Genomic DNA, 24,282 nt, shown 5'->3' with positions numbered 1-24,282 from the left:
TTCTTAAAGAAATATCAAATCCCTTACATTTGATAAAGTAGTGTGTTTTTATCAGGCAAGTACATTGTTACAACAAGAGAGCATTCAATCTCCAGTGGAATGGGTGCGACATCGTTGTAAGGCCTCACTAAGAGTGTTGAGAGCCTTGTTGTATGCTATAAAACCCATGAAAGTGAATTCAAAACCATCCACTGTGACAACTTCTATGTATTTTTCTGAAGGGTTCCATCTACTTGAGCAAGGACTCACCCTGCTCAACTGTTCTATTGGAACTACCACCTGTATATCCAATTCATAATTAGAATCTTATATTATCAAATATAACATTAGAGAGTAAAACTTTTACAACAACAACATCAACAACAAGCCTTTATCCTATTAGGTGGGGTCGACTATATGGATTGCAAGACGTCATTGTGCTCTATCATTTATTAAGCTTTTAGGAATATTATTAATTAAGAGATCACGTTCAATACCTTCTAAGAGTATTCTCTTAGGCCTTCCTCTACTTCTCTTAATCGGACTCAGTTATATGTTCCACTCTTCAGAGAGTAAAACTTTTAAGGCAAAGATTTAGTGATTGAGAGACCATTTGATTGTTGGAAAGAAATGAAATGCGTAGATAAATAATAAAATATACGTCATGAAAGGCAAGAATGAACATTGATATAAATAAAGTCATCAATCTTTGTTCACATCTCTCTATTAACTGTGACCTTAGTTTAGTCTATTTTATTCTCTATCAACCCATTCCATTCTAGTTCATTTCTTTACAACAACCAAACAGGTTCTAAGAATTTGATCATTGATACTCCTACTCATGACATGAGCAGTTTAGTATTTCAATTTGGACGGTCTTCAAAACCTACTTTCATTGCTGACAAGAGTTATGTGTTTAAAGTGCCAAATCAATAATTAAGAAAGACCCATCAGTTCCACAAGTCTTTCTCAACTTATTCTTTACATGCTAGAACCTGAGATTTGAAAAGTATGCAAACAAGGATTCCTTTATCATATTACCAGGCAGTATCTATATGGGATCATTTTGCTTAACTTGAGAAGCTTCTATCGTCATCTTTTTTTCTCAACAAATCTAGGCAGTCTCAACTAGCAGAGAATTGAAGTACTCGAATTTTGCAATTCAAAGTAAGATAGTAGGAGTTGCTAGAAGCTACTGCTCAAAAATAAGGAAATATTAAGCTGTTTAATCCATTATGATCTTGAAGTCTGCTTGTTCTTCCTTGTATCTTGAATATTGATGTAACAAGCAGACAATTATATACATCCACTAATATGCAAGAAGCCAGGATCAAAATGACAGCATACTAGGAGCTAGAGTTTACTTTTGAGGAAAAATAGAAAGGGAAGAAAGAAGTACCTTGTAGTATATGGGTTGACTATTATGAGGTGAGACTGGGTAATAATAGAGTGCATAGTCACTACAAAAAGCTAATCTTTTTGTTGATATGTAGAGTGTTCCAATTATAGGTCCATTGGATGTTGATATGTAACAAGCATATTGCTTTAACAGCTTCTCTCCTTGCATTATCCCAAATGTATTCTCAAATACTATATCATACCCTCCATATGTCAGCACTTTTGTTCCTTGAAAAAGTCTGGCCATTGCTGCATCAGCTGGATTTGAGCCCAACCTGACTGCACATGGCAAATATATTTCATTAATTCAGAATTTCAAAACAATGAAAGGCAATGTATAGTATATGAAAAAGTGTCTTCCAGAAAATAAATGAAAAATGTACCTAGAAAACAATGGGATCAGATGATGGGTGCATTTAGAAAACACCTTTATACCTACCATTTTTTTAATAGAAATTTGAAGAACTATATTAAGTAACAAAACCAAAGACTAAAAGGCAACAACAATAGAAATTACGGCCAAATGAAAACCTAACCTACTCATCTTTCATCATCTCCGATAACCTCTTAAGTAAGAGGTGGTGGTTGATTTTTCTACCAACTAAACATTGTATAAATTCATCTGTGGAACTTGAAACCAGAGTCCAGAGGTCACAAAATGAATTTATTACAATCTAAAATGAGAGCCTTTCACTTAATCAGTTGAAGCAGAGTCCAGAGCAAGCCGTCAGTGAGTCCAATTAACAGTCCAACCATCTGGTCTGGTTTAGTTTAGTTTAGTTTAGTTTTTAAAAACATGATTGAAAACAGCTTCCAGATTATAAATCTCAGAGAACAGAACAGTGAAAGAACGAAATGTGAGACTCGCCGGAAAAGAACAGAAAATTATATTTTATATTGAAATTCTATGTTCTAATATCTTGTATAGACCATTTCATCTCAAGGTCTTTAATTGTGATCATAATCAATAATAATTACATGCACCAAGTTCTGCCCTAGTCCACACATGCCTTCATAAGCAACTTATGGTTTCTCATGTTTCAGTTTCCACCTTAATTCATAGAAAGTGTTGGTGAAGACAAAGAAGACTCACTGTGTTTCCAGAAGTTGTCAGCCATGTCCTCTGCTTGCTTAGTTGCCTTCTCAACCGTCTTGCCACACCGATTTAACACACCGTATATAGTATTCATAGGATTAGAACCTGAAAAATCGTAACACAGAGAGAGAGAGAGACATACGTGAAACGAGAAGGAATAAGTACAGCGAACAAAATCTCATGGGAATCACTCACTCTTGTTGTTTGCGGGGGAATTGGGAATTGGAGTAACGTTAATATAAGGGTTTTGATTGTTGCTATTGATGTTGTTGCTATGAGCAGCCATGGCTGTCGTATTTGATCGAACTAGGATCTCTTGGTTATCAGCCCTGTGCTATGAAGAAGACGAGGCACACTGCGGGTTGGAGAGTGAGAGATGGCGTAGGGATGAAGCAGAACAGAGGAAATTACAAACGGGGGAGGGAATAATATCGCAAGACAAATATGCGGCCATAGTATCAACTTGCCTCCATTGGAATCTCAAAATAAATAAATTGCATTATTATTTGACTATATTAAAAGTTAGTATATCAATGTCAATATTTATTATTTAATATATAAATATACAATTTAAAACCTATACCATACACTGTCATATCACTTTCATAGTTAAAAATACTTGAGTTTTGAGATTAAATTTGAGCATAAATGTACATTGTCTGGTGTGTTTATTAAATTTTTTATGAGAGAATTTAATTTTTAACCCTTTAGATTTGTCTCAATTAGTTTTTTAAATTTAATTTTTATTTATTTAATTTTTTAAATTTATTTTGATTATTAATTTAGTCATTATTGATTAAAATGGAGGAATACCATTAAAATTTATTAATATAAATAATAAAATATTGATTGCAACCATATAAATTAATGAAAAGAAGTATAATTATTTAATTAAAAAACAGATTGAAATTTTAAAAATAAGAAAACAAACACAATGTTAGGATTATATTGATAAAAATTAAATTGATTTAAGAGTTTATTCATTGTTATATAACTATATATATATATATATATATATCACGTCAATATACTTTACACACTAGATTATTTTAAAAGTTAATTTATATTTTTTAAAAAGTGATAATTTAAAAAAAATATAAGGGATCAAATTGATAAAAATTAAACTTAAAAAATTAAATTAATAATTTAGATAATTTTGAGATACTAAAAATTTCATTGTGTCAAAATAAATTGCAAACATAATCTATTACAACAATACAACTCATGGACGGATTGCAAATAAATATATACTCTCCTCGTTAAGTATTATAAAATACTTTAACTAATTTATACCTTCTATTAAGATAGTTAATGACATTTAAAATTATACATTCTTTTAATATTTATATTTATTTAATATGTTATTTTAATTATAAAATATTATTAATTACCCACCTAATTAAAGATACTTTTAAAAAAGTTGTATTAGTTATAACTTGAAAGACAAATATTTTTTTACACGTTGCTTCAAAAAAATTGTATAATACTAAATCGAGGGAATAGATATAGTATAGTAGATTTAGAGTCCATTTGTTTTAAGAAAAAAAAAAGTAGTGACTTTGGTTAATTAAACATGAGGTAGTTGTTGAGAGTAGATGGGAGTTAATTAGCTTATAAAAATTAGCTGAAAGTAAATTATTTCCAACACACCTCATGTTTACACCTGTCTTCAATATTTTCCTAATGCCTCTCTCAAATTTAATAAACTGAAATCATATTTTTTTTTAATCTTAAACATAACAATCTCTAATAAAATTGTCAACAATTTTTCCAACTAACCTATTAACTCGATTCTTACTGAAATATGATGAGGTTCTATATTTATAAACCAACAGAACTCCACTGAACAATTTGTTTTCTTGTTGCATACTGGCCTTGACCATTGTCCTCTAATCATTTCTTATCAATTTCATACTCTAGTTCAAGCCTTTTATATCCTTGTCCTTTTTTTTTTTTCAGGTTCTTTATCACTCTTAGCTGCATACCTTCTCTCTGTTTTTTTTTTTTTTAATTTCAAGTTTTCGGCAATCCTAATCATGCAAGGGACTAATCAATATGGATGACAAATAAATGATTTTATATTTGATATTGACAATAAATATTTATTACATGATGATAAATAAAGAATTTACAAGATGTGGGGATGGTTTCAAGATCATCGCAAACTGATTTGGTTATATTCCTTAAGAGTTGCTTCTATTTTCTTTTCAATGTTGGGTTTACTACTATAATAATAATCAATTAAATCAAATATTGCATTTGCCACGCACACCACCTAAAATTGTTAAACTATTGGTAAACATGCTATTTGCAAACTTATGAAAGCTTTAGTGAATACTAAATTAGAAATTACATATGGGTTTCATTTTTCCTGATGGAATCGGAGCTTGTGGCGATATTCTTAAATACCAACATGAAAAATTGGATCTAAGGTTATTGTTGTAATTTGGGGAATGTTCCCCTATATATATAAATATATATAATGAGGTTCTTGGTATTTTTAAATAAAATGTTTTTGACCGATGGAAGTCCTTTACGATTGTGTGATGCCCTAACCATAATCACAAGAGGTGACCATTTCTATCAACCTCTTCAGGACATCAGAGAAGCCACTATTTAATTAACAGAAGTTGGCAAGCCTTTTTTGTTTTGGCTTAAGAAATAAAAATAGGAATCGTGCCCTTATTTTTAAAAGCCACTAGATTTTTTATCCTCTCTCTCACAATCAAGTATAATCGTGCCCTTGTTTGATGTATTTAGGACTTTTATTGCATATAATTAACATTTCAAGTTGAAGTCTGAATATGAGTTAGCAATTGGGGTTTTGAGTTCTTCAATTTGTTTAGTCATATGATGATGTGTTGAAATTAAACCCTGGCTAAATAATTCTAAAATTGAAATTTTAGTATATCATGATCAAATTTATGTATCAATTGATGCTAAAAATTTTTTTTATGTAAAAATAAATATTAAACTAGATCAATGGATTTGCATCTTCAATCTATTTTCTACTCAATAACTATTTAACTTCTAGCTTAACCATTATATTTATAATATATTATTTCATTTATTAGCATAGGTCAATCCCTATATTTTTGGCAGAATATATGTACATATAATATTAATAATAGAGTAATATTTATATAATTTATATATAGTCTATTTTTTAATTTAAATTTTATGAATTAATTTTTAAACTTAAGTTTCAGAAATCACACTTTCGATGTTGAAAAAGTACCAAGAAAAATTGAAAAATTAATTATTCGTCACTTGAATTTTTTTTTTTGCTGGGATTATTTTTTAAAAGAAAGTTAACTCCTTAAACTGCAAAGAAAAACATATTGCAGTTAGATATATTTAGTATAAAAAATACGTATCTACGGTTAGTTTTAACATAAATGACAAATAAAATTTATTGTTCAATAAAATTAATAATTTTCTCTAGGACATTATTGAAAGGAAATTAGAAGTATTGAAATTTGTAGATATAAACTATTTTTATTATATTTATAGAAAAAAATATTATTTAAATGTTACAAGTGGAATTCTAAAATCATAACAAGTAACCTCTAGATTAATAACAATTGGTGTTATCATATTTCTTGTTTTTATATTTGAATTCATTTTATTTTATTTTTTCAGTTTAATATGATTTAATTAATATCGATATTAAATATAAATTTCACATTAACTAAGGTTCGGTTCTCTTAAATGTATGTTTTAGATATTTATATATTTGTAAGGAATTGTTGATATATTTAATTTATTTACGTAATCCATAATATAAGACTACATCTCATAAAGACTCTAGACAAAAAGTTAGTAAAGAATTTACAAAGTATTTCCAAAAAATATTTCTTGCAAATTAACCTTCAATTTATTAGGAAGTGCCATTTTAAAATTTTATATTTTAGAAAAAAAAACCCTCAAACTACTGGAAAAGGGGAGTAATTGATATTATGATAGAGATTAAAAACTTTAATTGAGAGTATAGTCTCGAAACCTTTTCTAATAATTGTCGAAAACACCAAGGCCCTTAATTATGGACTGGAGGTAATCCGTAATATGATATTTACTACACAATTGCACACGAATTCTCATGTCTATTTAAATAAATGAATAATTTTATATTTTAAATATGATTAAAAAAATTATACATTCTAAAAACATTAACCTTAGTAGAAAACCGAAATAATAACTTAAAAATGAGCACTCACACAAGTGATGGTGTAACACACCAATTATTTTTTTTAATAATTTAACTCAACCATAGTTGGGTTACAGCCACCCAACACATTTTTATATCAATAATTTTAATATAAAATATTTTATAATTAGCTTCAACTCACACAATATAATATTTCAGATAAATTTTTATCTCCCACATGCCATTAGGCTAAATCACATTTGTCCATCCTTATACTCCCAACAAGCAAAATAAGCAATTTAGTCAATTTTCAACACAAGCCAGTTATTTGGCCTTATAATCATACCATTTTAACCAATCTAAAGTAAATCAAATATTAAAATTACAGTCATCCAAATTGTACCAAAAATAGAAATAGTTTGAAAGGCATGATTACATTTATATATTCATATAATTGACAATAAACAAAAAGCCCTAATATTGGCAATATAAAACATTATAAATCATAAATCAAATACCCAAAAGAGACAGTGGATCTATGCCACTAAGCCTCTGGGACTCCTCCACGTGTCACTCATGACTCTTCTCCTGAAAATTTGTTAACCACATAATGAGATTCAAAAGTCTCAGTAACCAAAGCCAATTTATGATAATGTGTACAAACAGTTAAGTGTGTGCTTACTAAGTGGGAACCAAAAATAATATAATTCCAACAAAATATAAGAAATATTACAATACACACAAATAACCATCCTTATATCCCTCCATTAACCTCGAGCCGTAGCCCTCACTCGGTGCTAAATTACCCGGCCAAAGGTAGATTAGCCTGAGCCCTTACAAGCCACCTATTGAGCTCCAATAAGGGCGTACCACGTGGCACATAAATATAACAACAATAGCAAGTCTCCTAACACCTCCCACAATAATCAAACAAATTCATAATAATATTGCACAATTATATAATATTACAAAATTCATAATTTTCTCAATAATCACCCAATTAACATGAAGTAACACTAATCACAAATTAAAAGCATGGTTACCTCGTGGCTTTTTCAATAAATTATTCCTTATAATTTCTCTCCCACCACAATCTTCACCAATAATACAATCTACAAATAACATATTATTTATAAATATTAGTTTCAATTTTTGAAACTAATAAAATAATTCTAATAATAGAATTAAAAATATAACATAATTTCTAATCTCAATCTTAATACAAATCTAGAGTCAATACTATTAAGTAAAATTTTTAACTCCTCTTTTAATTATCAATAAACATTAATAATCTAAAAATTAACTTCTAAATTAATTTCTATTATCAAAATTTTCTTTTTATTTCATAAATTCGTACCTAAAATATTCAAAAATTAAAAATTGAGTCTCTAGCTTAGAATCACAATCCTATAGCCATAATAATTCATTTCTCATCCCAAATAATCATCTAAATCTCAATAAATCAACATATATTTTTAGATCTAGTTTAGAATTTGATCCATAAGTCATAAATTCAAAGATCATCAATAAATTTATACTCTAGAACATTTATTGTACTACTAACAACCTCATAAATCATATTTATTCAACATAAATTCATCCCTCTTCCAGATCCTAAATTTTCTACCACCATAAAATCAGAAATCAAAGAGGAAGGATGACTAAGAAAATTTTTTTAGAATACTTACTTAGTCTTGAAAAGCTTAAAATCACACCCTAAATATCCTATTAAAAACTCTTACCTTAAAAACTCAGATCTCCCACACCGGCGACTCACGCTCACTCTGCCTCAGCTCGCGCACGAAAGAAAGAAGTGAAGAAACAAAGGAAACAGGTGAGTTTTTATAAAAATTCAGTGGGTTTCACATTTTTTTATTATTTCTTCTTTCCTCTCTCTTCTTCTCCTTTTTTTTATTATTTTATACGTAATCATGCGCCGAAAGCCACCGATTGCATTTTCTTCTTTCTTTCCTTCCTCTTTTTCATACCTTTTCTCTTTCTTTCTTTTTATAATAATAATAATAATTTAATAATATTTATTTATTTTTTTTAATTAATTAATAATTTTTTAATTAATTTTTTTATTTTAATTTAGAATTATATCCTAAATTAGATTTAATAATCATTTTCTACTAATTTTCTTATCTCTAAATATTTTTTAAAATTTCTATTAATCAAAATTAACTATTAAAATTTAAATTGGGATGTTACATATGGCCTTGAATTACCGTTACCATTAAGTGATTAGAATTGTGGTTAAAAAAAATAACAAAAACTAAAATGTACAATACTCAAGGGTGAGAGTGTGAGATTGAGACTTCATAAACCTAATACGTTATATAATTATATTACATTGCCTGAAATGGAAAGGCCCTTCTAACCTGAATAAAAGAAATAAAAGCCTTACATAGATGAACTGGTGGATCAGCCGAGCGGGCCCTGGCTTTAAACCTATAATGCAATTCCAGTCTTCGAAGTTGAAACTAGTTAGGATTCTTATTTAAAAAAAAAAAACTAGTTAGGATTAGTGGATTACAATACCAATAAGTGATTTTATTTTCTAAAAAATTAATCATTTAGTCTCTATAATTTTAATCCAATTATAACTTATTTCTTAAAATTTGATTCATTATAATTCAGTTTTTATAGTTTTAACTTGATTGTAACTTAATTCCTAGACTTTATCCTATGCAGTTGAGTCCCTAGAATTTTAATTATTTAAATATTGATCCTTATATTTTTAAAAATAAAATTATAAAGATTAAAAATATTTTGATTTTTTAATATTTATAATATTTAAAGATTAAAAAATTAAAATTATAATATTTATAACATTAGTAACAAAATTATAAAGATTAAAATTATTATAAAATTTATTACTAATATTTTAAATTATTAAACCCTTTTAATCTTTATAAATATTATAAACACTAAAAGTTCAAAATATTTTTACTCTTTATAATTTTATTTTATAAAATATAATGATCAATATTTAAATGATTGAAATTATAAAGACTAAATTGCAAGAGACAAAGTTTAAAAATTGAATTACAACCAAGTTAAGACTACGAAGATTAAATTACAATTGAGCAATTTTAAATTTGAATAGTCAAAAAAATTGGGTAAAAGTATGTTTTGATCTTTTAATTTCACATAAGGTTTCATTTTGATCATTTGATGAGGATGATGCTCCACAAATAAAAATTCTAATATCATTTATAGGGAATTTTTTCATGATTTATTTTAAATAATTATAATTTTTTGTTAATCTACTTCGCATTGCATCCATTTATACAAGAATGATATGAAGAAAGTGCTCATTACAAATTATTTTTTTCGGGAAAGATTTTCCTAAAACATTACCATCTATTTAAAAATACTACTATTGTATAAAGCACATGTGCTTTACTAGTTCCATTAATAAATAAATGCTAACAATAAACTTTTAAATATTGACAAGATATCCTCAAATATTATATATTTAATTTTTTAAAACAATAATAATTAGTACAAAAAACATCATTTGAGATTAACAAAATTAGAGTTAAAAAATTGAAAATATATTTTATAAAAAAAAGAGACCAAATTAAAATTTTATATAAAGTTAAAAGATTAAATGTGTACTTTTGTTAAAAAAATTGCATATAGGTGAACGTTTAAAGAAGTTTCATATAATTTAACCAACCAATAATGACATATTTCATATAAAATAAAACATAACTAAGACATCAACCAGATGCAAAATTCTTAAAGAAACATCAAATCCCTTACACTTAATAAATTAGTGTGTTTTTATGAGGCAAGTACATTGTTACAACAAGAGAGCATTCAATTTCCAGTGGAATGGGTGCGACGTTGAAAGGCCTCACTGAGAGTGTTGAGAGCCTTGTCATATGCCATAAAACCCATGAAAGTGAATTCAGAGCCATCCACTGTGACAACCTCTATGTATTTTTCTGAAGGGTTCCATTTACTTGAGCAAGGACTCACCCTGCTCAACTGTTCTATTGGAACTACCACCTGCATATCTAATTCATAATTAGAATCTTATATTATCAAATATAACATTAGAGAGTAAAACTTTTAAGGCAAAGATTTAGTGATCAAGAGATCATCTGATTGTTGAAAAGAAATGAAATGCGTGGGTAAATAATAAAATATATGTCCTGAAAGGCAGGAATGAACATTGATATAAATAAAGTCATCAATCTTTGTTCACATCTCTCTATTAATCTGTAACCTTAGTTTAATCTATTTTACTCTCTATCAACCCATTCCATTCTAGTTCATTTCTTTACAACAACCAAACAGGTTCTAAGAATTTGATCATTGATACTCCTACTCATGACATGAGCAGTTTAATATTTCAATTTGGACGGTCTTCAAAACCTACTTTCATTGCTGACAAGAGTTATGTGTTTAAAGTGCCAAATCAATATTTAAGAAAGACCCATCAGTTCCACAAGTCTTTCTCAACTTATTCTTTACATGCTAGAACCTGAGATTTGAAAAGTATGCAAACAAGGATTCCTTTATCATATTACCAGGCAGTATCTACATGGGATCATTTTGCTTAACTTGAGAAGCTTCTATCGTCATCCTTTTTCTCAACAAATCTAGGCAGTCTCAACTAGTAGAGAATTGTTGTACTAAAATTTTGCAATTCAAAGTCAGATAGTAGGAGTTGCTAGAAGCTACTGCTCAAAAAAAAAAAAAAAGAAGGAAACATTAAGCTGTTTGATCCATTATGATCTTGAAGTCTTCTTGTTCTTCCTTGTATCTTGAATATTGATGTAACAAGCAGACAATTATATACATCCACTGATATGCAAGAAGCCAGGATCAAAATGACAGCATACTAAGAACTAGAGTTTACTTTTGAGGAAAAATAGAAAGGGAAGCAAGAAGTACCTTGTAGTATATGGATTGACTATTATGAGGTGAGACTGGGTAATAACGGAGTGCATAGTCACTGCAAAAAGCTAATCTTTTTGTTGATATGTAGAGTGTTCCAATTGAAGGTCCAGTGGAGGTTGATATGTAACAAGCATATTGCTTTAACAGCTTCTCTCCTTGCATTATCCCAAATGTATTCTCAAATACTCTATCATACCCTCCATATGTCAGCACTTTTGTTCCTTCAACAAGTCTAGCCATTGCCGCATCAGCTGGATTTGAGCCCAACCTGACTGCACATGGAAAATATTTTCCACTAATTCAGAATTTCAAAACAATGAAAGACAATGTTTAGTATACGAAAAAGTGTTCTCTAAAAAGTAAATGAAAAATGTACCTAGAAAACAATGGGATGAGATGATGAGTTCATTTTTGTCTCTGTTTTTTTTTTTTTTAGAGAACACCTTTCTACATACTATTTTTTTAATAGAACTATATTAAGTACCGAAACCAAACAGTACAAGGCAACAACGTAACAAGAATAAAAATAGAACCAAGCTTAAACCTAACCTGCTTATTTTTCATCATCTCCCACCCCTTTAAGCAAAAGGTTAAGGTTGACTTTTTTACCCACTAAACATTACATAAATTCATCCACTGAGCTTGAAACCAGAGTCCAAAGGTCACGAAAATAAATTATTAACATCTAAAACCAGCCGAGTCTTTCATTTAATCAGTTGAACCAGAGTCAGTCCAAAACAAGCCGTTATTGAGTCTAGTCAACAGTCCAACTATCAAGTCTGGCTTAGCTTAGTTTTTAGAAACACGATTGAAAGCAGCATCTAGATTATAAATCTCAGAGAACAGTGAGAGAACAAAATGTGAAACTGAACTGAAAAGAACAGAAAATATTATTTTATATTGAAATTCTATGCTCTAAATATCCAGTATAGACCATTTCATCTCAAGCTCTTTAACTGTGATCATAATCAATAACAATTACACACACCAAGTTCTGCTCTAGTCCTCATGCCTTCATAAGCAATCTAGGGTTTCTCATGTTTCATTTTCCACTTCAATTCATATATAGAGTAGGTGAAGACAAAAAAGACTCACTGTGTTTCCAGAAATTGTCAGCTTGCTTAGTTGCCTTCTTAAAAGTCTTGCCACACTGATTTAACACACCGTGTATAGTATTCATATGATTAGAAGCTGAAAAATCGTAACACACAGAGAGATTGAGAGAGAGAGAGAGAGAAACATAAGTGAAACGAGAAGGAATAAGTACAGTGAACAAAATCTCATGGGAATCACTCACTCTTGTAGTTAGCAGGGGAAGTGGGAATTGTAGTAACGTTGATATAAGGGTTTTGATTGTTGCTGTTCATGATGTTGCTATGAGCAGCCATGGCTGTCTCATCTGATCGAATAGGGATATCTCTGTAATCAGCCATATGATATGGAGAAGACGAAGCACACTGAGGGGTGGAGAGAGAGAGAGAGAGAGAGAGAGATGGCGTGGGGATGAAGCAGAACAGAGGAAGTTAGAAACGAGGGAGTAATAAAGCAAGACAAATATGTGGCCATAATGTCAATTTGCCTCCGTTGGAATCTCAAAATAAATAAAGTGCATTATTATTTTGACCTACATTAAAAGTTAGTATATCAATATCAATATTTATTATTTTTAATATATAAATATACAATTAAAACCTATAACATACGCTGTGATATCACTTTCATAGCAAGAAATGCTTGAGTTTTGAGAATAAGCTTGGAGCCTGAATATACATTGTCTTGTGTTTGTTTAATTTTTTATGAGATAATATAATTTTTAGTTCTTTAAATTTGTTGCAATAATTAATTTGATCTTTTAAATTTAATTTTTATCCATTTAATTTTTTAAATTTATTTTAATTATTGATTTAGTCATTGTTGTTTAAAATAGAGATAATGTAAAATTTATTAATATAAATAACATAATATTGATTGTAATCATATAGATTAATAAAAAGAAGTATAATTATTTAATTAGAAAAGACAGACTGAAATTTAAAAAGTAAGAAAACAACCCACAATGTTAGAGATTATATTGATAAAAATTAAATTAATTTGAGGGTTTATTCATTGTTATTTAGCTACATATATATAGCAAATTATTAATTTACTTCGCATACTATATATATTATTTTGAGAGTTAATTTGTGTTTTAAAATTTAAAGGATTTATGTGATAATTTAAAAAAAAAACATAAAGAAATAAAAATTAAACTGAAAATATTAAATTAATAATTGAGACAAATTTAAAGGATTGAAAATTCTATTGTCTCAAAAATAAAACGCAAACATAATCTACTACAACAACACTACTCATGGACGGATTGCAAATAAATATATGGTCTCCTCATTAAGTATTATAAAATACTTTAACTAATTTATACGATATTTAAAATTATACATTCTTTTTATATTTATTTTTATTTAATATGTTATTTTAATTATAAAATTTTATTAATTACACATCTAATCAAAGGTACTTTTAAAATTTTCTTATTAATTATAACTTGAAAGACTCAAAATGTCAAATATTTTTTACATGTTGCTTCAAAAAATGTTATAATACTAAATGGAGGGAATATATATAGTATAGTAGATTTAGAGTCCATTTGTTTTTACATATAGTATACTAAATATTTTTTACATGTTGCTTAAAAAAAAAAGAAGTGACTTTGGTTTATTAAACATGAGGTAGTTGTTGAGCGCAGGCAGGATTTAATTAGCTTATAAAAATCAGCTGAAAGTAAATTATTTCCAACACACCTCAGGTTTACATTGGTCTTCAATGTTTTCCTAATAACTCTCTCAAATTTAATTAACTAAAATAATATTTTTTTAATCTTAAACATAACAATCTTTAATAAAATTGTCAACAATTTTTTCAACTAACCTATTAACTCGATTCTTACCTGGAATATGATGAGGTTCTATATTTATAAACCAATAGGACTCCACCAAATAATTTGTTTTCTCGTTGCATACTGGCCTTGACCATTATTGTCTTCTAATCATTTCTTATCAATTTCATACTCTAGTTGAAGCCTTTTATATCCTTGTCTTTTTTTCCCCAGGTTCTTGCTGCATACCTTTGTTTTTTTTTTTTTTAAAGTTTTTGGCAATCCTAATCATGCAAGGGACTAATCAATATGGATGACAAATGAATGATTTCATATTTGATATTGACAATAAATATTTTATTATATGATGATAACTAAAGAATTTAGAAGATGTGGGGATGGTTTCAAGATTATCGCAAACTGATTCAGTTATATTCCTTAAGAGTTGCTTCTGTTTTCTTTTCAATGTTGGGTTTACTACTATAATAATAACCAATTAAATCAAATATTGCATTTGCCACGCACACCACCTAAAATTGTTAAACTATTAGTAAACATGCTCTTTGCAAACTTATGAAAGCTTTAGTGAATACTAAATTAGAAACTATATATAGGTTTCATTTTTCTTGATGGAATTGGAGCTTGTGGCGATATTCTTAAATACCAAAAATTGGATCTAAGGTTATTGTTGTAATTTGGGGAATGTTCCCTTGGATATATATGAGATTCTTGGTATTTTTTAAATAAGGTATTCTTGATCCATGAAATCCTTTACGATTGTGTTCATGCCATAACCATAATCACAAGAGCTGACCATTACTTTTACCCTTTTCAGAACATCATAGAAGCCACTATTTGATTAACTGAAGTTGGCAAGCTTTTTTGGTTTTGTTTTCAAAAATAAAAATAGGAATAATGCCCTTATTTCTAGAAACCACTAGATTTTTTATCCTATCTCTCACAATCAAGTAGAATCATGTCCTTGTCTAATGTAGTCAAGACTTTTATTGCGTATAATTAACATTTCGAGTTGAAATTTGAATGTGAGATAGCAAGTAGGGCTTTGAATTCTCCAATTTGTTTGAGAGTATAGTCTCAAAACCTTCTCTAATAATTTTTGAAAACATCAAGGCCATTAATTATGGACAGGAGGTAATTCATAATACTCCCTTCGTCTCAAATTATAGGATATTTTTAAATAAATTTTTTCGTTCAAAAAATATAAGACATTTTGAGTAAATTAATGTGTTATTAAATGTTTCATTTTCAGTATTATCCTTTCCTTCTCTATAATTAATTTTCGTCCCTTCTCTTTTTAATGTATTAAATGATAGGTATTTTTAAAAGTTTATATTTTTGTTTTAAAAAAATAAGGTTGTTAAGTGTATTTAATGAGGTTTATTGGTATATAAAATTTTATCCAAAAATGTCTTATAATTTAAGATAGAGAGAGTATAATATTTACTACACAATTGCACACAGATTCTCATATCTATTTAACTAAATGACTAATTTTATATTTTAAATAGTCTAAAATATATATTTAATCCTTTATTTTACACAATGTTTTATTTTAACCCCTTAACTTTATAAAGTTTCTTTTTAGTCTTTGAACCTCAACATTATTAGTTTTATCCAAATAAATTTTTATATTAAACTTTTAAATATTGATAAAATATTTTAAAATGTTGATATATTAAGTTTAATTATTTTAAAATAACAATGATTGGTACAAAAAATAATCATTTAAAGCTAACGATATTATGATTAAAAGACTAAAAAGATAATTTATAAAATTAAAGAACTAAATTGAAATTAAAATATTATATAAAGTTACAGGATTAAAAGTATACTTTTAACCTTTTAAATATAATTAAAAAATTATACATTCTAAAAATATTAACCTTAGTAGAAAACCGAAATAACTTAAAAATGAGCGCTCACACAAGCAATGGGCCTTCATAAACCTAATACGTTATATTACATTGCCTGAATTGTGGTTAAAAAAAAAAAAAAACTAAAATGTACAATACTCAAGGGTGAAAGTGTGAGAGTGAGACTTCATAAACCTAATACGTTTTAGTACATTGCCTGAATTGGGAAAAGGCCCTTCTAACCTGAACAAAAGAAATAAAAGCCTTACTAAGATGAACTGGTGGATCAGCCGAGCAGGCCCAGGCTTTAAACCTATAATACAATTCCAGGCTTCGAAGTTGAAACTAGTTAGGATTCTTATTTAAAAAAAAAAACAACTAGTTAGGATTAGTGGATTACAATATCAAGAACTGATTTTTTTTTTAAAATTAATCATTTGATTCCTATAATTTTAACTCAATTATAACTTAATTTTTAAATTTTGACTCGTTGTAAATTAATTTTTATAGTTTTAACTTAGTTATAATTCAATCCGTAAATTTTATCTTTTACGATTTAGTTTTTATAGTTTTAATTTTTAAATATTGATCCTTATATTTTAAAAATAAAATTATAAATATTAAAAATATTTTAAATTTTTATTTTTATAATATTTAAAGATTGAAAAAAATAAAATTATAATATTTTAAACTTTTGAGGTTTATAACATTAGTAATAAAATTATAAATATTAAAATTGTGTTAAAATTTATTACTAATATTTTAAATTATTAAACCTTTTTAATCTTTATAAATATTATAAACATTAAAATTTTAAAATATTTTAATCTTTATAATTTTGTTAAAAAATATAGTGACTAATATTTAAGTGATTGAAAGTATAGAAACTAAATTATAAAAGGTATAGTTTAAGAATTGAGTTACAATTAAATTAAAATTATAAGAAATGAGTTACAATAAGTTAAAGTTTAAAGACTACATTACAATTAGATCAAAACTATAAGAACTGAATGATTAATTTTTTCTTTTGTTTGGTAAAAAAGAAAAAAGTTTTAGATGAGTTTAGTTTTGGGTTTATCAAGATTAAGGCCCTCCGTATTCAAAGATTTTATAGAAGTATTTATAAATTACCTAACAATAAAGTCCTCACATTCATCACACTATCTTATAGGTTATTAGTCAAATTTTTATTAGCTAGACCAGCCTTTATTAGAAGTGAATCTAATATAATATGTTGCTTTGTGTTGAAAATGAGTATGCTTTTTTAGTGTCTGTTTGGAAAGGAAACGATGAGTTCACGTTATAATTCGAGGGTAATCTTGACAAGTAATTATATTCTTTTGATTATTTTAGTGATACAAACCACTTTTAACTACTTTCTTTAATCCTTGTGAAGTAATTAAAAGTAACCTGTATTTCAAACAGAATAGAGTGTCTGTATTTATTATGATCAAAACTAAAATTGCAGCAGAAATACAAGTGACAAAAAATTAGACGTAAAAAGGAGAAGAGAGTGAAGAAATTCATGGAATAATTAAAACATGTAGTCTTGGAAATTACTAATATACTGTGGTTACGCCAGGGGCGTAGCTGGAGGAAGTAGGAAGTGTTGAAATGCTCATATATATATATATATATATAAGAATTCTAATTGTAAATAAAAGAAAGCAAGTTTCTTCCACTAAAAGTAGCGTGTGTGTGTGTTTGCATTCCCTTTTAAATTTAAGCAAAATTTGCATATAGTTTCTTGTTTTTTTTAGGCAAAACAATATATAATTTTCAAGAAGCATCTATGATATTTTCTTTTAATTGCCCTTCATTGAAGAATGGCATCATTAAATTAGAGTAACATCAAGAGTTAATAAAGGGCATTTTAGTATAAACTTTTCAATTTTAAACATGATTATGATGATTAAATAATTTTTTAAACTACATGAATTGGTTAAATTTGCTTATATTTAAAAAGGATAAATAAGCAAAGAATCTTCTGAATTTTAGGTCCAATATAGCACCATAGATCTTGAATTAATTTATTGTGTAAATTATTTTTTTAACTTTTAAAAATGATACAATCTAACTCTTATTATTAACAAATGTTAACTTTGATAATTAGTTAACCAGATAAAACCAAAAAGCACATAAGAAATTACAAATAAAGGACCAATTTTTTTTATCTTTTTTTGTAATTTGAGTCCTTGTCTATAATTTTTGGCTAATTTATTTTAATTTTTTATCCTTTTTTTTGTAATTTTTAAAGTAATTTTCTGGTCAAGGTTAACTTTTGTCAATGGCATAGAAGCCAGGTTGCACTGTTTTTAAAAGTTAAAAAAAAATTTACATAATGAATAAATTTAGAGTCTATAATGCTGCTGGACTTAAAATGTAAAGATAACTTGCTCAATTAACCTCTTTAAAAATGAAGAGAAGATAATGTGTTTTATTCTGAAGAAATTATAAATAGTGATTTTGTGGATGTGAATAGCGAAGTGTTTTCCACATAAAGCAAATATTCTTTGGTAGTGGGGAAATTAAAGAGAGAGAAAAAGGAATCAGGGGACACCGAAAGAGGTATACTGGCAAGCTGTAGAATATGATTCCACTGATCGGAGTTCTTCACTTTTTTAAATTTTTCCTTTTTTTCTTTGGTGGATATATTCGATCACCAATGTGAGTTATAAATGAGTTTTTCTAAAAAAAAATTGAAATTGAAAAGAGTAGAATTTTCAATTTTAAGGTTTGCTAGAAAGTTTCCTACACACACACACACACATTTCATTCTTAACATCATTTTATATATATGTCCACATTGACATGATATTATCTCATTTATTCTTAATGTTGGCACGCCTAGCTTGTCAATGCATGAAAAAAAAAAATTAAACAGAAATAATAAGCATAAAACATATTTTTCTTAGTCCATAAATGAATGACATATTTCATATAGCTTAAAACATGACTTATTTTTAATGCTATGTGAAATAAATTAAATGATCTTTCAAGTTGAGGTTGTTATGTTCGGGGGCAGTTAACTTTGACAGATTTATCTTCAATATATATAATAATAAAAAAAGTTCTAAAATTGACTTGGACCATGAGTGAATTTAAGTTGATATAAATAGTTCTACATCAAATAAAATTATATTTAATAAATAATATATAATAAATAGAAATGCTAAAAGAAATTGAGTTTGAAATTTTGAGTGTGGTATCTTTCTCTTACTTTTATTTATTTGTTCTCCAAGTGTATATCACCTACACAAACTAGTGTGTTTTAATTTGTTTTTTATTTTTATTGAAGATATATGTAAAAGATAATTGAAGGTTACAAAAATAACCCAAAAAATAACTACACCAGTCTAAAATTTTAGCTAAATTCAATAGAATTTGAGAGTATATGCCCTCATTTGAAGCAAGATTTTCAACCTTTTTTAAAGACACATGAAGCATAATCATCAATATATCATCGACTATTTGTCACGAGCATTAATTAATTGGTATAAAACATCCAAAACATATTTTTAGCACTTTATATACAATCAAGGTGGCTTATATTTTCAAATAATGTGCCACACTATTTATAACTTGTAATAAACAATGTGTTTGTTTGACTAAACGGAAAACAATTAATATGTTGTCCTATATGTTTTGTATTTTACTTTGGTTTGATAAATGGGAACAAAAATTTTCCAATTTTAAAAGATAAATTGAAAAGAATTATTGAGAAAAAGGTCATAATTTCACATACAGTCAAAGTATTCAAATTCAAAAATTAAATCATATCTATTTTTTTTTTCAATTTTAAGTTAACCATATATGTAAAACAAACCTCTTTTAAAATCTTCAACTACTATATATGTGTGAGTGTGTACACATGGCATACTGAGATAAATTAACCACTGCAGTTATATTGTCAAGAATTGGAGGCTCAATCATGGCAATTACCATACATAAATAAAGAATTATGCCATGCCATTCGTCATTGTGAGCCATGCAATGCAAAAACTACACCTAATCATAGCAACAAATCCTTTTTGTTTCCAAAACAAATAGTTTTTTTTTTTTGGTTTTTTAGTGAATATCTAGTTAGTTGTATGAATCACTACTTAATGAAATATGTACGTATACACTGATCTAGCAGACACAGAACCATCACATTAATTATTTTCCACTCATAATTTAACTAGAATTAAACTTAACACCTAAAAAGGGCTAACTCATATTTTGCAAAAAAACAAAACACTAATACGAGCTAGTGCCAAGCTTAGCCAGTAGAGCTATATTAACTTAACTAGTGGTTTTTAATTCGAGCTCTTGTTATGTAATTGCATTAAATATTTATTATTAAAAGAGTATGATTCTAATAAATTTAAGTTAAATGGCGTTTTAATTTTTTTTTTTGGTTAGGAATGAGGAGTGACAAGCTGAAATAGAAGAAAAGAACAAATTAAATGGGTCAAGAGGAGCAGTCAATTAAAAGACCGTATCTTAACTCAAAACTCAATTATAAAGATTCTTTCACATTATTATATATTACTTATTAAACTCAGAAATGAAACTTTTACATCTACACAAGTCCACTGAAGTGTGGCAAGTAGGTCCTTAGGCGAAACTAGAGCCAAGTCCATCTTTTCGACTTCAAACAATATCCAATTGCAAGTTTTAAACAATGTCTTTGTACAAAGTCTCAAATAAAATTAGATTCAAATACCATTTGTTAAGTCTAGGAGTGAAGAGCCTCAATCGGGGAAAAAAATAAATGGATATGTCATTGAATAATATCATATTTTAACTCAAAAAAACCTCAATGTTTAAGTTTATAGATCCCTTCGGACACTTTTATACATATTAATTATTGAGGCTAACTATATTTAAAATGAGTCTTTCATATCTACTCAAGTCAGTTCGCGCTTGGACATTCTAAAATTTTTATTTTTTATTTTCTTATTGAGTGTTATCAATCATTTTAAGTTTGAAGAATTTTAACTCAAGAAATTTTGCTGCGTAGAACATATATATTATATGTGTGTGTGTGGATACTAAGAATATAAGTACTTATTTACAAAAAATGAAAAACATATGCACATAGAAATTACAAAATAAGAACTTGAAATCCTTGAATCTAACCAAGGGTAGATGGAGGGGACTAGTAAAGGTCATGACCCCTTCAAAATTTTTATTTTTTAATATTATATAGATATTATATGTTTTTGTTCTCCAAAGTTTACGAAAACCTTGTAATATATACTTTTTAATCTCAATTCTTTTCATAGTTAAATTTTGGTTCTACACCTGAATCTAATTGTGAAGTAATTGATACTCCCAACATAAGGTTTATAGTTTCGCTAATTCGGCAAGAATTTACAAACATGCTTAAAAAGTTCCTTTCATGCCCTTCATTAAAAGTAAACTAGCTTTATGGTGTTTCATTAAATATTTGGTTAAATTTTAAAATTAATTGGGGAAGTTTTGGGGAAAAAATTAAGCATGTTTCTTTTGGATATTACAGGTATTCATTTTGAACTCCTTGGCTACTTGTTTCTTTTCCTAATTCCTTTTTCCCATTATTCTTGTTTGTTTCCATTTTCCTTCATTTCAAGTCATCTTATCATATTCCCTTCATTATGCTATTATTCTATTTTTCATATTTTGTTTCCTTCATTCTTGTATTTAATCATTATCCCATATTTTGCTTGCCGTCATTCATTCATGATCTGATTTTTCCTTTGATTTGACTCTTAAAAAAAGTCACCTTATAAATAGTTTGGCCCTATACCCAGGTTAAAATCTACCCTAAGCTAGTTAAAGTTTTTATCAATTTTTCTAAGGGATTTTTAGGCCCCCAAAGGTTATTGTGAAAAATTTACTCAAGTTATTACTTATTGAGCATGTTAGATCCCTGAGAAACTTTTGAGTTCTTGAAAGGTTAGGGTTGTTGAATAGGGTTTTCACCTTTTAGATGAGGGTAACTTGGGAACATTTTATTAAATAGGATAGTAGAGCCTCCCAGTCCAAAAAAAAAAAAAAAGCCACTCTTACCTTCCATTGCCTATGATCACAAAAGAAAAAAAAAACTACCTTCAATTGTAATGTTATGACCTCATTCAATCACCAATATGATTATATTGACTATCATCAATATAATGATATTAATTGTCATCAATATAATTATCATTGTCAATATGATTATGCTAATCATCACCATTATGATTATGTCAATCATCATCAATATCACTATTAATATGATTTAGTTGATCAATAAGACTTGGATTTCATATGTTCATTTTTTGAACTGGTGAGAGATAAAATTGATGAACTCCAAAGCTCCTTTGATCCACATTAAAAGAAGGGCATTGCCATCAAGTTGAGAAAGATAAGTAATATCAAAAGGAAATAACTCTTAATCTTCTTAATAGTATCTTAAAACATTATAAAGGCCCTAATATTTTGACTTTTGAAGGAAATAATATGCCTAACAAAGACCATGTACATATATCAATGGTGCCAGAGAGCAATATCATTGTTCATTTTGAGTTTAAGGCATGTGATGATATAGAAATTAAAAAGGTCCAATCAAATCATATTGAAACTTTTGCTCTTACCTTAGATATAAGCATTATTGAGACTCAAGAAGTAACTCTTAATCAAGAAGAAGAGCAATTATGCAAACAAATTCTACACATGGTAGCTGAGAATTTTGAGACAATTAATGATGGGATCTAGTTTCAACTGACTCTTGCTTTGCCTAGCTAATTCATTTACTATGCCCTCTAGTGCTAATGTTATTGCAAATGTGGAAGCACATATTGTTCTTCAACCACATGGTCTCCTCCAATATTATCTTATTCATTGGAAAAGATTTTCAGATTTATATATTATGCTTCTACATGCTTAAATTATTTGTTATTCACTTGATGACATTTGTTGATATTTGATTTGCTGGAAGGGGTTCTCAAATAGAGCAATAACTTGGAATCTCTCAATTTCATCATACTTCTTGAGCATATCTATAATTTTACTCTCCAGAGGAGAGTTATTCAAGTAAAGGAGAAATGATGAAAAAAAAAGAATAATTAAAAATATTGAAGATTTGAGAAGATTGAAGATATTTTGCTCTTTGAAGGTTGATGATGTTTTGCTCTCATATTAATTAGGTATATTTTGTTTTAATTTGAATTATTATTATTTTTTACAATTTATTATTATTTTTTCATTTATTGCCATCTTTTTATTTAATTTTAAAATTTCTAGAATTTTCATGTATTTATTTTTAGGGTTAGGTTGAGGCTTATAAATAGCACCTCAACTCCTTTAATTTGTATACATATTTAATTAAATAAGAATTGCTATGAGTTTCCTTCTTTTTTGAGTTTCTCTCTTCTTTCTATATTATTTCTACTCCCTTTCTCTCTTTTCCATATTTTTTTCCCCTTTCTCCTTTCGTGTTTTGCATCACCTACACACTCTAAATTTAACATTTTTGTGCATGTGATTATATATATATATGACCATGATATATTTATATACCTTGTTCATTGTATTTATATACATAAATACTGATCAAATTAATGAATTTAATCATGATTAGATCTTTTAACAATTCCAAACTCCAAGAAGAAAGAAAACAACTCCCAATACTCTTACCTAAGGACACTCCTATCAATCGCTATATATCTTCTTGCCCTTTATCCATGAGAAAAATGTTTCTCTAAATATTATTTTTACTTCAAAACAAGGACGTACCCACGTTCACAATAGAGGGGGCAATTGAATAAGCAAAGATTATTTTATTTATTTTCATGTTAAAATTACACTTATCCCCCTTTAAAATTGCAATTGCCCCTTAAAAAAAATTAACTACCCCACACTCTCTTTAAAATTAACCAAACATACATATTTAAAAGGTTAAAATTTACCTTTAGCTCTTTAATTTCACACAAAGTAATTTTATTTTGATCTTTTAATTTTATAAAGAATCTTTTCAGTTTTTTAGTTCAAACAC

The 24,282-nt window shown here is 27.5% G+C and overlaps 2 protein-coding genes across 4 annotated transcripts; both read right to left on the bottom strand.

Moving 5' to 3' along the window:
* On the bottom strand, nucleotides 1-2,880 carry LOC129312798 (GEM-like protein 1). The gene is made up of 4 exons (XM_054955525.1): nucleotides 2,669-2,880; nucleotides 2,471-2,578; nucleotides 1,379-1,656; nucleotides 1-279 (listed from the first exon to the last, which is right to left on the bottom strand). Exons 1-4 carry the CDS (start codon nucleotides 2,757-2,759, stop codon nucleotides 85-87), a joined length of 672 nt encoding a protein of 223 aa, XP_054811500.1. The 5' UTR covers nucleotides 2,760-2,880; the 3' UTR covers nucleotides 1-84.
* A 7,415-nt stretch (nucleotides 2,881-10,295) lies between these two features.
* On the bottom strand, nucleotides 10,296-13,066 carry LOC129312797 (GEM-like protein 1). 3 transcript variants are annotated; one of them, XM_054955522.1, is made up of 4 exons: nucleotides 12,835-13,064; nucleotides 12,633-12,728; nucleotides 11,532-11,809; nucleotides 10,296-10,640 (listed from the first exon to the last, which is right to left on the bottom strand). In XM_054955522.1, the coding sequence occupies exons 1-4, from the start codon at nucleotides 12,968-12,970 to the stop codon at nucleotides 10,449-10,451; spliced, it is 702 nt and encodes a 233-aa protein (XP_054811497.1). In that variant the 5' UTR covers nucleotides 12,971-13,064; the 3' UTR covers nucleotides 10,296-10,448. The 3 variants fall into 3 exon arrangements, with proteins under 3 accessions (XP_054811497.1, XP_054811498.1, XP_054811499.1); XM_054955524.1 differs by having other exon boundaries at nucleotides 10,519-10,648; nucleotides 12,835-13,065; XM_054955523.1 differs by lacking the exon at nucleotides 12,633-12,728 and having other exon boundaries at nucleotides 12,835-13,066.
* Between the last annotated feature and the right edge of the window lie 11,216 nt (nucleotides 13,067-24,282).

The sequence above is a fragment of the Prosopis cineraria genome, unplaced genomic scaffold (assembly GCF_029017545.1).
Source record: "Prosopis cineraria cultivar Desert tree isolate PC_DT_omini unplaced genomic scaffold, ASM2901754v1 PC6, whole genome shotgun sequence".
In the NCBI taxonomy this organism is placed as follows: domain Eukaryota; kingdom Viridiplantae; phylum Streptophyta; class Magnoliopsida; order Fabales; family Fabaceae; genus Prosopis; species Prosopis cineraria.
The sequence above is the reverse complement of the archived record's forward strand: the minus strand, read 5'-3'. Positions and strand labels throughout refer to the sequence as shown.

Coding starts and splice junctions, on each gene's coding strand:
- LOC129312798 (XM_054955525.1), bottom strand. CDS start 2,759: ATGGCTGCTCATAGCAACAACATCAATAGCAACAATCAAAACCCTTAT. Junction 1,657..2,470: donor TGACAACTTCTGGAAACACA/GTGAGTCTTCTT, acceptor TGCCATGTGCAG/TCAGGTTGGGCTCAAATCCA. Junction 280..1,378: donor GTCAACCCATATACTACAAG/GTACTTCTTTCT, acceptor TTGGATATACAG/GTGGTAGTTCCAATAGAACA.
- LOC129312797 (XM_054955522.1), bottom strand. CDS start 12,970: ATGGCTGATTACAGAGATATCCCTATTCGATCAGATGAGACAGCCATG. Junction 11,810..12,632: donor TGACAATTTCTGGAAACACA/GTGAGTCTTTTT, acceptor TTCCATGTGCAG/TCAGGTTGGGCTCAAATCCA. Junction 10,641..11,531: donor GTCAATCCATATACTACAAG/GTACTTCTTGCT, acceptor TTAGATATGCAG/GTGGTAGTTCCAATAGAACA.